General features: G+C 45.6%; 2 protein-coding genes across 3 annotated transcripts in view; one reads left to right on the top strand and one right to left on the bottom strand.

Annotated features, from left to right (window-relative positions):
* Positions 1-14,507, bottom strand: part of SYN2 (synapsin II) — a 202,975-nt gene that overhangs the window by 27,465 nt on the left and 161,003 nt on the right. For both annotated transcript variants that reach the window (XM_054245944.2, XM_035273675.3), the window contains 3 exons: positions 11,802-11,891; positions 1,715-1,777; positions 1,179-1,321 (listed from right to left, as the gene is read on the bottom strand). In XM_054245944.2, the coding sequence (XP_054101919.1) occupies positions 1,179-1,321; positions 1,715-1,777; positions 11,802-11,891 (296 nt within the window). The remainder of the gene's footprint in view (positions 1-1,178; positions 1,322-1,714; positions 1,778-11,801; positions 11,892-14,507) is intronic.
* Positions 4,309-14,458, top strand: TIMP4 (TIMP metallopeptidase inhibitor 4). The gene is made up of 5 exons (XM_002758638.6): positions 4,309-4,517; positions 5,724-5,821; positions 6,270-6,384; positions 8,617-8,741; positions 9,368-14,458. The coding sequence occupies exons 1-5, from the start codon at positions 4,379-4,381 to the stop codon at positions 9,563-9,565; spliced, it is 675 nt and encodes a 224-aa protein (XP_002758684.5). The 5' UTR covers positions 4,309-4,378; the 3' UTR covers positions 9,566-14,458.

Genomic DNA, 14,507 nt, shown 5'->3' with positions numbered 1-14,507 from the left:
GTTCTTTCTTTGTAAAGAAAACACCACTGTAAACTTTTTAAAGTGGGGGATTACTATTTCCCAAATTGGAATTATAAGCCAGTTGCATTTTATGCATACTCTGGAAAGTGAGGTAGTTTTGAAATCTTTTTTTTTTTTACTAAATTCTAATGGAGGAAATCTTTAACTTTCCATCCTGGCAAATGGACACAGTTATGTAGAGAAGTCATGCACTGGCTTTTAACACTCAGTAGCATTTTCAGGGCTGGATATTTACATCAGGAACTTTTTAACTTTGTGCTGTGGCAGTCTGGGGAAGCCTATGGATTCCTTCCAATGTATACAATATATAAGATGTGTAACTGTGTAAAACAGAGTACATGAGATCCCAGAGTACCCAATTAGAGTTATCAAAAATATTAAACAAAAAAATCTGTGATTTGGAAAATATGTTTCTTTTCTTTCTTTTTTTTTTTTTCTGAGATGGAGTTTCACTCTTGTCACCCAGGCTGGAGTGCAATGGCGCAATCTCGGCTCACTGCAGCCTCTGCCTCCTGGGTTCAAGCAATTTTCCTGCCTCAACCTCCCAAGCAGCTGGGACTACAGGCATGTGCCATCATGCCTGGCTAATTTTTTGTATTTTTAGTAGAGACGGGGTTTCACCATGTTGGCAAGGATGATCTTGGTCTCCTGACCTCTTAATCCCCCCACCTCGGCCTCCCATAGTGCTGTGATTACAGGTGTGAGCTACCACAGCCAGCCAATATGTGTTTCTTTCTAAATAACAGGAGGTAGTGGCAAGTCCTAACAACTACCATGATTTTAAAGTAGGAATGAGAATAATTCATATTTAGATATATCTGTCTCAACTATAGTAAGATATAGGAATATCAATAATCACCTTTAGTGATAAAGTCCTATGTACAGACAACTACTATAGTCTGTTGTCTCTGTTCAAAATGAAGAGAAAGCTAAATTTCCCTTAGAGGCAAGTGGAAATGAATATTAATATATTTTCTCATCTTAGTTCACAGACCCCTTCTCTGACTGAAAAGGAACCCTTGTTAAGAATCCCTGTGTAAGTGGCACACTCTCTCTGTGATCTGCCTGTGAGCCAGAGGAGGTTAAACTGAGAGTTGGTTGCTACATAGAAGCTCAAATTTTCCACTGTGGAGAAAGCATACCCCACTCTTACTCACATGTAAGCCTTATAGTTGTTGCCAATCTTCTGGACCCGGATGTCATACTTGGAGTCAATGAAAGGCTCTGCAGTGGCGTAGGTCTGGGTGAGAGCCACCACACTGGCAATGTCCTGGAAGTCGTAGTGGTTTTCCACTTTGACCTAATGTTGGAGGAAGGCAGAAAGGGGGAAAGGGAGACACACACACACTGAGAAGTCACAATGGCCCTGAGCCTCCAAACCTACCAATATGTATCCAAGCCAGACACTAATCTGGGTGCCACATCTCCCCAGAAGGCCCCTTCTCCCTAGCTTCCCTTCCCAGAACTCAGGGGCCACACTTGCTGCAAAGGACCCAGAGGACCAGGCAGGTGGCTTGCATTCTGCTTCCTGAAAGAAGTCTGGTTGGGTGACATGGCTTTAGAGGCAGCAAATCATCTTCTCTTCAGAAAGAATTCATCAGTGACAGAGGGAGAAGAACAGTTCACAAATGGGCACTCTGAAAACTGCCCTTCTTGGTTCAACCCTCAAGTACAGCAGGCCCCTCTGCCTCACCTTGCCCATGCCTGAGTGAGCGTGGCCAATCTTCACCACCACAGGGAATGTGGGCAGTGTCAGCTGAAAGCAGAGGAGAAAGGAATAAACTGTCAGAGTGTGCCCATCTCTCTGTGGAATCCCACAACTATTTTTCTTGGAAATACCCTTGGGAGGGTTCTTTAAATAACTAGTCCAATCTACTTGCTTTACAGATTAAAAATCTGAGACCCATGGAATGACAGTGACTTTCCAAGGTCACACAGCATATTAGTGGCAGAGCTAAAAGAACCCTGTTCTCTTTTTTGGTGTACCCTACATCTTTAAAATGCAACTGTCAGTCTTCTCTGCATTAGACAAAACCTGGGCAGGACTGGCCCTCAGACAAAGAGAATTTTAAAAAAGAAAGTATCTCTGAAAGGCTGAATTGTATTATATGTAGACGTACCTTAATAAACCTGCATTAGATTTTAGAAACGCATCTTTGGCACCTTAATGTCCCTGTCAGCATGTACCTCTTGGTCCTACAACCTTCAAAGGCCCAGCATTCTTGTAATGATCCTGGCTATTTTCTCCCTCTTTCACGCTCTTCACTGCTCACCAATACCACAAACTCACCATCAAACAAGGCTTTGCATGTGAAGGCCCAATTCTGCTCAGCTTGGGGTTTGAAAGAGAGCTGACAGAATAATTCAGTATGTTTATAAAGAGAGAGAGATCCCTAGGGAAGCAAACTCTACATTGAGGTAGCCATACTTTAACAGAGGAGCAACAAAAACTTAAAAGAACTATCCTCTAAGGGCAAGATTTCAAGCTGTTACAAAATGGTGATGGAAGAAGTAATATTGTGGAAGCGGAAGGAGCACTAGACTAGATGTCAGGAGACGAGTACTCTAGTTCTCTCTGCCATAAACTTACTACAAGTCACTGTATCTCACTGAGCCTCAGCCTTCACATCTGCCCATTGAAGAGATCAGATGGGATGCTTTCTGAGCTCCCTTCAAATGGTACATCAGCCTCTATCTTGGCCTGGACATTGTATAAAAAACCAGCCTGGATGCCAACCTGGGCATTTCATCTTTCAATCAGACTCAGCTCTCTTTCAATTCCTTTCTTTTCAAACATCACTAACACCATCAAAATGAAAAGGTATCCCTTGAAGGAAATAATGTTGACCCAAATGAAAAGCCAGATTCCTGTGGGAACTAAGATTTGAACAGATACTGGGGGTATCTGGCCTGAGGATTTCAGCATTCCTGGTTGAGGTCAGTCAAGGCTTGGAAAAAGAACTTCAAAGGGCTTTAGAAATCATATAGTTCAACTCTACTTTATGGAGAAGAAACTGAGGCCTAGAGAGGCAAAAGTCACACAGCTATCTAGTGACAGCCAGAATTGGAACCCAGCCTCCCACTATCCAGTCCAGCACCATGTGGAAATATCCCATAGCAATAATCCCATGGAGATTTGGGATTTGGAGGCTTGGAACACTATGCTCTGTTAAACAGCAGACAAGGCTCTGGTTACAGTCACCCCCAAGACCCCTTCTTTGTTTTTGTTTTTGAGATGGAGTCTCACTCTGTTGCCCAGGCTGGAGTGCAGTGGTGCAATCTCAGCTCACTGCAACCTCCGCCTCCTGGCTTCAAGCAATTCTCCCATCTCAGCCTCCAGAGTAGCTGGGATTACAGGTACCTGCCACTATGCCCAGCTAATTTTTTTATTTTTAGTAGAGATGGAGTTTCACCATGTTGGCCAGACTGTGCTTCACCATGTTGGCCAGACTGTGCCTGAACTCCTGACTTCAGGTGATCCACCCGCCTTGGCCTCCCAAAGTGCTGGGATTACAGGTGTGAGCCACCTAGCTGAGACATGCAATAAAAATCAGCATAGCCTAGGACCTCGAGAGGGCTTTGAGGTCCAAGGTTTGCCCTAAGTGATAGGACACCTTATGTTTTGTACCCACACCAAGAGTGCTGTCCCCAGCTATCTGGAGAGTCTGTGGCTCTGGGAGTGAGAAAGGGTTTCTAAAGCCCTGGTTGCTTCTTTGACATCTCTCCCCACCCCCCAGGCAACAGAGCCAAGACACACACACCCCAACTTTCTCTGTCCTGTTCCATTACTGTTTGCTGTTGCTTTGGAGCCTCATAAATAGGGCATTGAAAGCACTTCCTGCAGCTGAAAGAAGCCCTGAGTAGCTTGTCTCATTCCCAGTGTGCAGCTCAGCAAGGGGTCCGTCCTTCTCTGTCACTGTCTCTTTTGCCTGTTGTAATTCTGTCTGCCTCTCTCGGACTCTGCCTGTCTCACTCTGTCCGTGCCTCTTCTTACTCTTGTTCCTTCTGTCCTTATGCATTTATCTTTGTGGCTCTTTCTGCCCTTGATACCATACCCTCTTCCAGTGCTTTTCCTCTATTTCCAGATGGCTTCATGACTTAGGCAGGGAAACAGAGGCCCGGGCCTCTTTTCCGGCTTCCCTCTGCATCTTACTGAGTATGCATGTCAGAAGAGCCTCGGGTCCTGCTGCCGCCGCGGTGGCCTAGAGCCAAAGGAAGGCGGAGCCCATCGGGGAGGGATTGGCCCTTAGGGCCACCTCATAAAGCCTGGGGCGAGGGACAAAACACGTTAGGAAGAAGCCCTGTTGGGGCCATACGGTCTGACAGACCTCACAGGCTGTTGGGGCTCTGCAGTGTCATGCCCGGGAGCCCCCGGCCCGCGCCGAGCTGGGCGCTGTTGCTGCGGCTGCTGGCATTGCTGTGGCCCCCCGGGCTGGGCGAGGCATGCAGCTGTGCCCCTGCACACCCTCAGCAGCACATCTGCCACTCAGCACTGGGTGAGTCCGAGGTCTTCGAGGTCCACAGCAGGGGGTGGCTGTGGGGGATTGGGATCTTGCCAGCAGTAGACCAGGAGTCCAGAGGAAAAGGGAGGAGCTCAAATTCTGCACTGGTTGCCTCTTGCTGAGGCTGATGGGTCAGGAAGGACCAGGCGCCATAGTAACCTTGCAAGCACAGAACCTGACTGATTCATAAGGAAATGAAGATTGCGTCAGGGACTTCTATAGAGATCTCCCTCACTCTGGCCATATAGCAGTTACAGAGTATCACTGAACAAGGTGTCACCGGAGCTATTTGATGATTATTCTGAACTACTGGATTGGGGAGAGCGGAGGGGAGAGGGCTTGCATTATAACCACCCATGTCTGTCCTGGCCTATAACTTAGGTTGCCACCAAGCCCCTACTGCAACTCACACGTTCTGTCCTTTCTCTTCTCTCTGCCTGGAATGCCCTCCCTCATACCCTTAAATTCCTGGCAAACTCCTACTCTTCCTTCAAGGTCTAACTTAGGTCTCTCCTCTTCTCTGCAGGCTCCCGTCTCCTTGGTGCCGCCTCAGCATCTCTAATGTCTTGGTGTTCCTACTATGCTGTGCTATTGTTCTTTATAAGTGTGCCCTCCACTAGATCAAGAGCTCTGTAGGATGGGGACCCTGTCTTAATCACATATACGGTCCTAGTGCCTAATGTAAGGCCAGGCACAAAGGAAGAGCTTCATCAACAGTTTTTGGTTTTTCATGTTCAAATGGAAGAGATGCAACACCTCAGTGCTGAGTCAGAACACTTATGAATTCAATAAACATTTACTAATATCAACTGTAGGTGGGCTGAGGCCTTCACCACAGCAATAAACTTCACACCAACTACCCTGAAGGGGCTCCGCCTCCCTCCTCTACTCTGACTCCTACCCTGTGCCCTACAGCACACACGGCTGTGGAGAACTAGAGCTCTCCAGACTAACTGGTTCAAAAGGCACAAAGAGCTTAGTGGTTATAGGACCTAATAAGCCTGAGGGGTTTGGAACTTTAAGTGACTGTAGAGGAGGCATTTCCAGGTCCCCCTTCTCACATATCACATGCTCACAACCTGACAACACCAAAACCAAGAATTGTCCTGTATACTTTTTCAGGAACCCTGGATCATCCAGACCTCAGGTATATTTCCCCCACCAGCTGCTAAAGGTTCCCTCTTTTCCCTTCCTATGCAGTGATTCGGGCCAAAATCTCCAGTGAGAAGGTAGTTTCTGCCAGTGCAGACCCTGCTGACACTGAAAAAATGCTCCGGTATGAAATCAAACAGATAAAGGTACATGGGGGCAGACTGGGATGTGTAGCCCCTAGGGCTGATGGGGGAAGTGGGGTCTATATTCTGGGAGGGCAGGTAGCTTTCAGGTGGCCTGGCTGAGTGATCCTTGGGTTTAGATGCTGAAGTGGAACTGGATGAGATTCGGAGGCAGGGCCCATAGAATAACAGATTTTGCAGGGGAGGGCCTTGGAGTCCATCTGGTCCCACAGCTGCTGGTGAATGGAGCCACTACAGGTACCTACTGGAATAAACCAAGGTTTAGTTTTTTGTTTTGTTTTGTTTTTTAAAGAGAGAAAATAATCTAGTAGGGTCATCTGTATACACAAAATTTTGAACTAGATTTTGCTTAAAGTTTTAGGCTGAGAAATGAGAAGTTTTTGCCTGTTAATATACAAAGTACACTCACTGACCCAATATTGCTTTTTTTTTTTTTGTAATTGCCTGTCAGATGTTCAAAGGGTTTGAGAAAGTCAAGGATGTTCAGTATATCTATACGCCTTTTGACTCTTCCCTATGTGGTGTGAAACTAGAGGCCAACAGCCAGAAGCAGTATCTCTTGACTGGTAAGTTAAAGAACAGCAACTGGCCTTAACATAATAGATTCTGCCCTATGGGAGGTAGTGAGAAAGGAGCCAGGGTCTTCCTTGGGCAGCAGGCTGAGCCAGGTGGCATTTTCTTGGGCATAAAACAGAGTAGGGAGAAGCCTTGTAACCTCCCTTTAAATGTAAGAGTTCTCATGACAGTCATCCTGGCCAGTTGTTTCACTATTTTAAGGACAGGTTGCTCACCCACTGTAGGGCAGCTGATTCCATTTTCAAATAGTTTAAAATAGTATAAGATTTTTGGCAACTTGAGTCAAAATCTCCTCTCCAAAACTGCTCCTTGCAGGTCAGCTCTGCCCTTTGCACAGAACCTAACATGAGCTGGAGTCTAACACAGTTCTGTCTCTGTGAACTTTCTTCATTACTGAATTGGTTGGGATATAACAGGTAAAGAATCACACAAGAATGTGACTGTATAAATGAATACAACACTAAATTATTTTGGAGTTCAGGGAAAGGAACTATTTGGTAGTTGAGAACTATCAGGAAAGCTTCATTGTATAAGTGGGATCTAAACTGGCTTGAAAAGATAAAACAGTGTTTAGAAAGAAAGCAAGGGAAAGAAAAAGCACAGCAGTGGGGGAGAGAATAGGTGAAGGGATTCCACTATTTATCCACACATTTGGCAATGAAATGTTTGGCCATGCCTTGGTCAGTAGAGTGGAGATTCAGTAACAAGTCAAAGTCCTCAAAAGAGTTCACTGTTCAGACATGGCTCATAGGCACGGGAGGCTTCCCAGCTCTGAGGATGAGAAATTGTGCAGAACTGAGGAATTCCTGGATGGGAGAGGCAGAGCAGGACACACCACTGAGCCCTGCAGTTCCTAGGTCTGACAGACCAGGCCCTTTCAAACTGTTATCCCACCTCCTTCCTAAACACCTATGCTCTGTGTGTCTCGCCCACTGCTAGGCATGGAGGTACATCAGGGGAAATAGGAAATACGTTTTCTGCCTTCAGGGAGGTAAAGTCTAACTGAGGTTTGGGATAAATAACAAAAAAACAAGTCTACAGAAAAGTCATCAATGGCACCCAGGCCCTTCAGGAGAAGGCACAAGCTCCTTTGCCTGGTGTTGAAAGCTCTTTATGACCAGAACACTGCTGCCCTCTATAGCTTTGTCTTCTGCCATTTTTCAATGCCAGTTCCCAGTCCCTCATTTTCCCAAGATGTGAACTCAACTACCTGCAGTTACAGAAGGTATGCTGCCAGGCTGTGTCCCCCTGCTCTGCATAGGATAGTTCCAATGACAGGAAGCCCTTCCCCCAACCTGTTTGGCAAGTGAACTCCTACGCATCCCATCATGGCTTAATGCAAGCATAATCTCCTCCGAGATGCCTTTCTTGCCCCACACCCTTTCCATAGATGGAAATGATTGTATGTTCCTTTGTTCTTATACCGTACTTTGTATGGAACCACACAATAGTATAATTTTCCTCTACTTATCTATCTACTCTACTAATTTGTAAGCTCCTTGGGAGCAGAGATCCTGTCATTTTTATATCTATATTCCTGGTAGGCTCAGTGAGTAAATGATTGAGTGGCTGAGGTTCTAAAAGAGGTATGGGCTAGGTGGTCAGGGATGGCTTTGTGATGGTACTGAAAAGGGTCTTTGAGAGGTGAAAAGTAGCTTCACAGGTAAAAAGGGGGAACTTTCCTATGGGGAAGGGGAAAGACTCGCCAACCTAGAGCAGGAGACTGGCCTGTGCAGATACTGGGAAGGACTGGAAAGGGGAAGGAGCCCATTATTTATTCAATATCTTCTGTGGGCCCACAACTGTGCTGGGAACTTTATAGACATTCTCTCATTTAATGTGACTTTATTATTTTCATCTTCCAGCTGAGAGGTTATACAACTTTCTTAAGATCGTTCAGCTAGTTAATGACAGAGAAGAAAGAGGGGGTTCCCACCCAGACTCTAACTTTAAAGCCCACATTCTTTTCTCTGTACCATGCTAAACAAAAAGGCCTTCACCAGATCCCACAACTCTGCCTCGTACAAACATAATCTGTTTGTCTTTTAGCTATAAAAATTACAGTGATTTTTATTTTTTGATCCCTTCATTGAGCCCCAGGCCACCACTGCCACCAAAAAGTCATTAGAGAGGCTGCAATTCTGGGCTCTTCAAGGACCTGGGCCACTGGAGCTCCAGGAGCAGAATTCTGATGCTCGACTCTCCTCCATCTCCCCTCAAAGGTCAGGTCCTCAGTGATGGAAAAGTCTTCATCCATCTGTGCAACTACATCGAGCCCTGGGAGGACCTGTCCTTGGTGCAGAGGGAAAGTCTGAATCATCACTACCATTTGAACTGTGCCTGCCAAGTAAGGGAATGTCCATTTCCAAAGTCTTTGGGAATGGGGGAAGGGTCCTGAGCCTTCATTCATGCATGAATTTATTCACTTACTAGACTATACTTGAGATCTACCATGGATAAGGCACTGTATAAAGTTGGGGATGAGAAAGCAACACAGTCTCTAGGCCCTGATCTCAAAGTACTTACACTTTGGCTGGGAAGGTGGCCATCACAGAAGGCAGACTGAGATAACTGTAATACAGCCACCCTTTAAAGAGAGTCTATGCTTTGTCAGCCACTGTAATAGTAAATTTATTGCCAATGTTTAATTTAGTTTCCAAAACATATTTATGAAGAATTAAGATTTCCATTTTAAGGTGAAGAAATGAAAGCTCTAGGAAGTGAAATGATTTGCTCAAGGTCAGTGGTAGAGTAAGGACCCTCAGAGCTGTTTGACTCCAGAGATGGCATTAAGTGGCAATATTGAATATGGAGAACCTTGGGGAAGGAGAATTCAGAGGAAGATTGGGGACTAGGAAAGGCTTCATATGACGGGGCATTTGAGACGGGCTGTAAGGGTAGGGAGGAGTCTGAAAGGCAGCAATGGAAAAAGGACACCCTACTGACTTTGATGTTGTGTGGCCATGACTCTAGATCACCACCTGCTATACAGTGCCCTGTACCATCTCAGCCCCTAACGAGTGCCTCTGGACAGACTGGCTGTTGGAACAAAAGCTCTATGGGTACCAGGCTCAGCATTATGTCTGTATGAAGCATGCTGATGGCACCTGCAGCTGGTACCGGGGCCACCTGCTTCTCAGGAAGGAGTTTGTTGACATCATCCAGCCCTAGTAGGGATGAGTGACTACTACATCCCTTCAAGAGTACTGAAGATCAAGCCAGTTCTCTGTTCCTGTGGAGCTTTGGCCATCACCACCTCACCCCTTGCTGTCAGCTAATATGAAGTGCCAAGTGGATGGTCTGGTCACTGTCAGGGGAGGGAAGGGGCAGGCGTGTTATAGCTCGTGTCCAGGACCCTGGCCTAGAACCTGTCAAGGGCTAGGGAAGGTAGCATGACTTTTCTACCCTGCTCTCTGCCTGTCACCCCTGCCTCCCAAACCCCATTAGTCTAGCCTTATACATGTTACTGCAAGTGTTTCTTCTGGCTTACTTTGTTTTCTAAAGCCAGGACTATTCACTTTCCTCCCCAGGAAAATGTGTTTTCTTTTGCCTTTATCAATCTGTTAAGGGAGAAATGGTGAATGTCATACATATGAGATGGTATATCCTTGTATAGTACCAGAAGGTGGGTTGACAGCATCATAAACAGGCTGACTGGGAGGAATGAAAAGAACAACATACTGTGGCTGTGTATCCTCTACTTCCCCTGTCTCAACTCATCCTAGTCTTCTGATACACTTTCATCTGTTGGGTGAGTCATTTGAGGGGACACAGAGTCACTCAGTGTGAGAGCTAGAATGGCCTAACCTGCCTCCCCATGCTGTTATCCCCTCTATACCATTTCTGGCAAAGGGTCCCGCCTGGTTAGCACACCTCTTTGAATAAGAATGCACTTATAGTCTCAGAATAGGTACTGCCTCTCCAGGTTAACTATTCTTAATACCCTCAACTCATGTCCATAAGGCTTCTTTTCTGTCTCTTTTAGATTACTAACATCTTCATTCCTATTTCAGAACTTTTTTAAAGCCACAAAGCCTTTTTCTTATAGAGTTGAAATCACTCATCATTGGCTTTTGACACCACAGACTGGTGGACCTCTCTTGAGGGCAAATTTCAAGATAGAGCACCGGAGAGAAATAACACAAAGGCCCTTGAGGGGAAAGGACGGTAGATAGGGAATATATCTGGCAATTGTGGCAGTTTTTTCCCAGTGGCCAGCCCTGCTAGGTGCTACAGCAGGAAAAAGTCAGCTTTTATCCTCAGAGAGCCCCATGCGCCCTTCAGCTCAGTCCTCTCACCACTGTGTCTTGGGCTCCCTGAGATTCCCCAACCAAAGGACCCTTAGGGCTTCTCAGCCTCTCTGAGGCTTCCTGGCTTACCCTGAAAGGAAAAGTCCTGATATTTGCCTCTAGAATTTATTAAGGACAAGAGTTTAAAGTTTCAGAGTCTCTCCTGGGGGAAGCTCTGGCAAAGATGACACAGACAGCTCTTTTTAAGGCCCAAGATTGTTTTTTAATATGTGGTCTGCTGGTGAGCAGGGCCATGCACAATGTTTCAGAAGAAGGTTCTTGACCTGCAGAAATGGTGCAAATGGAGACCCCTTTTGACGAAGAAAGTGGGGAGATGGGGACAAACATGATCTCTGTTCCACTTGGAATGCTTTGCAGGGAGTCTCCACTGGTGGGTTAAGCAAGATCACCAACTGATTACACCAGCACGGGGCAGAGGGTGTGGGGACAGGGAAGAAAGGATTTTGAGTTCCAGGTCCTTGCAGAGGAAAAGCACTGGCACTAGCCTCCTTACCAACCAACCATCCCATCTCTCTGCTCCTTCTAACTTCCTAGGATGGCCTCAGAGAAGGCACAGTGTTAACCCAGCCTTATCATAGTCATGGAAGCCAGGTGAATGGGAGAGTCAGGGGAATAATAAGAGTAGGAGCAATGCCGTACATCTAGTAGAGTGCTTCACACTCTCCCAGAGGCTATTACTTAATGAATCTCACTTAAATTGTGTATGTACCATATTAGAATATCCTGTGCAGGGATAATTATGCCCTCTTGACTGTCTTATTGGAAACTGCACACATTGAGGAAATGTAGCTTATTCAGTGACAACTGGCAGAGCCAGGGCTGGGACTCAAAGCAGTGAGATCTGATTGCTGGTCCAGAAGTTTATTACTCTCTCAGCTTGATTAAAGTGCCCTTACTCCTGTTCTTCCCTATTCTATCTCCAGAACTTGACAAGAAGCTAAAATCTAGCTATTCCAGTCACACAAGTTCTACAGTTCTACCCCAGTGGAGTCTTTGGGGTTGAGATGCTGAGGCCCTTGTCAGAGCCCCACAGTGACCAGGTGGCTAGTGCAAAATGAAAACAGCAGAAAGACTAATGTCCCCACTGAGCCACCTACCATCTCTTTGTGGTTAGGGTAGTATGTCTGCTCAATGAGGGGGAACTTTTCTCCTCCCAGTGTCTTGTAGATGGCGACCAGCTGGGCAAACTGAAAAAGAAAAGCAAATGTTTCAGGTTATCTTAGATAGCTTCTGAAAGACAAAACATCAACCCATCAAATATTTATTGAGCATTTTCTCTGTGGAGGACTTTATGCTAAGCATTGTGAGGATATAAAATAAGTGTACAATTCCTATTCCCAAGAATATGATATGCATTAGTTGGGGAAGGAAAAGAGAGTGAGTTAAAATTCAATTACCTTTCTCAATTTTAATGATGTTTCATTCAATCCTCAAATCAAATTGATGAACTAGGTAATTTATAATCTTCATTTTACATATGGGGCCTAGAGAGGTTACAAAACTTGCCTAAAGTCACAGAACTGCAAGGTGAAGCTGGGATTGAAAATGGGGTCTCTAACTTTCCACACCTGCATCTCTGAGTGATGGCAAGGCGTGAAGCTGGCCAAGTCTTGGAAGTTTGAATGCCAGGCAAAGGAATGATGGATTTCTCTGGTAAGCAGTATGCAGCCACCAAGAATTTGAGCAGGAGGTATCATAAAATGAAGCTGTTCTTCAGGAATATTAGAATAAAATAGTCATGGTATGTGGAATAGACAGGCCCAGTCTTTCTGGGACTTACTACCCAACCAGGGACTAAACTCACTGGACCCTTGGCCTATGTATGAGAAACTGAAATAGCTCCATGAGGAAGGGGCAAAGTACACATACTTACAATGTCAGGGTTGAAAGCCTTTCTCAGTGCACAGTTGGGATCCCCTACCTCCCTCCATTTTATAAATGAAGAAACTGAGGTCCAGAGACGTCACTTGCCCAAGGTCACACAGTAGTTGAGACAGGTTCAGAGCCAGGCCCCTTCATTTCCAATCCATACCTCTCCTTATTCCTGCAAGTAGCTGCCTTTCAAGCTCTGCAAAAACTATGCCCTTTCCACAGGAAACACAGGACTTTCCTGCTCAATCCAGTAACATACACACCTATACTCCCATCCCTAGTGCATCAGAAGCAGAGGAAACACGTATTCTCTCTAGGGCTACTGGATTAGTTCATGTTCCAAGCCACCTGGTATTTGGAATGGCTAGAAGGGAAAGCTGTTAGATGAAATCTATTTATCAGAGAAAGGAAGGCTAGAACATTTTTCAAAAGCTCAGGTCCTATTCTCTATAAGCGATGCCAGCACATGAGCCAGGGAGGGGAGAGGAAGTTGGGGCAGTAAAAGCTCGGAGCTGGGTTGTTAAAAAACCAGACTCTTCTGATACTTGTTTTATTAACTTCCTAGGTGTCCTTGGGCAAATAATTTTTTCTCTCTGGATCTCACTTTCTTCACATATAAAATGACAGGGTTAAATTTGATCAGTTCCTCAAACTTTATACCACAAAGAATATCCCTTTATTATTTTTCCTCCCAAACTCTGCTATCAAACTGCAGTTTAAGTGATCACTTGTTGTGGTCCTTCTATGGGTACAGATATAATTTTGTTTTTGAAATGCTGGAAAACACTGGAATTCCGGGTCCCTCCCTTTAGTAACAAACAATTGGTAATTCTAGAGCTCTAGGGCCTCCTCCAGGACTTAAAGGATGATTCATGGACTCTCAAGCCCCTAAGATATCATTGTCAAGAGGGATTCTGTAGTCTCTAGACCAGCCCTCTCATTTGACAAATTGAGATTGAGGCTGGAGAAAGAAGCAAAGGAAAGTGCAGACTCCCAGATCACATCCTGGCATAAGGGCTGCACTGTGAGAGCACTTAGGTCTCTTTTCCTTGCTGGGTGCATTCTCCATTGTACCCTGCTGTCCTCGCCATCTTGGTCCTTCAATTTGCTTTAACTGTCAAGAATGAACCCTCAGACCTTTCTGCCTTCTCTGATTCTGCCCACCTGCTCATCTGACCTTTACATCCTGCATGCCCATCTGGGCCTGGCTGGACTCCTGCTCTGCCTCTGGACACCTGCCTGGGCTTCCAAGGCTCTCCAGCATCCCTGGGGAGCTAATGCCAGCTCTGCCTAACGACCTCTGTCCTGCTGCAGCCCACACTCTGGCACGGCACCAAGGCATGTGGGAGAGTTACACAGACACCACACGGATGCCAGGAGAGCCTGCGGCAGACTCTCAGAGCCCTGGGATAGCCAACACAATAATGGTAGCCAGTTCCCAGGCTTTTGTTGGGTCTCAAGAAGCTCACCTCACCCTCCTCTCCAGCAGTCCCTGTCTGCTCAAGGTACTGAGCTTGGCATCTAACCCATACCTCCCTGGAAACTTAGATTAAATCACAGGCATACAGTCATCAATTAAACGAATGTAACATCTGATAAGGGCTGTTTCCTCTACACATAGACAAAAGAATGAATTTGGGAGTGGGGGTGCTCTTGGCAATTGATACAAAGATATGTCCATTATAACCACTCATCCAATGAATCAAGAAAGAATTTTTTGAAAAAATGGGATTCCAGATCCATTTGAGTAATGTGTCCGTATGCCTATCACTCCTGGAAATTAAATGATTTAATTTAACTCTGGTGCACTTGTCTCCAAAAACTCAGAAAGACTGACAGAATTTCAGATAAATTGGCAGCAATAAAGGGTGGTGTCATTCTTGCTTTGTCGGAATGCTGCTTTCATTGACAGGTCCACTTCTCCTCCCCAA

The sequence above is a fragment of the Callithrix jacchus genome, chromosome 15, assembly GCF_049354715.1.
Source record: "Callithrix jacchus isolate 240 chromosome 15, calJac240_pri, whole genome shotgun sequence".
NCBI lineage: Eukaryota > Metazoa > Chordata > Mammalia > Primates > Cebidae > Callithrix > Callithrix jacchus.
Note: the sequence above shows the minus strand (reverse complement) of the source record. Positions and strands in the feature narration are given on the sequence as shown.

Bases quoted from the DNA above. Each gene is read 5' to 3' on its own strand.
- TIMP4 (XM_002758638.6), top strand. From the start codon at position 4,379: ATGCCCGGGAGCCCCCGGCCCGCGCCGAGCTGGGCGCTGTTGCTGCGG. The intron at 4,518-5,723 runs GTGAGTCCGAGG...CTTCCTATGCAG, and splicing joins CATCTGCCACTCAGCACTGG to TGATTCGGGCCAAAATCTCC. The intron at 6,385-8,616 runs GTAAGTTAAAGA...CTCCCCTCAAAG, and splicing joins GAAGCAGTATCTCTTGACTG to GTCAGGTCCTCAGTGATGGA.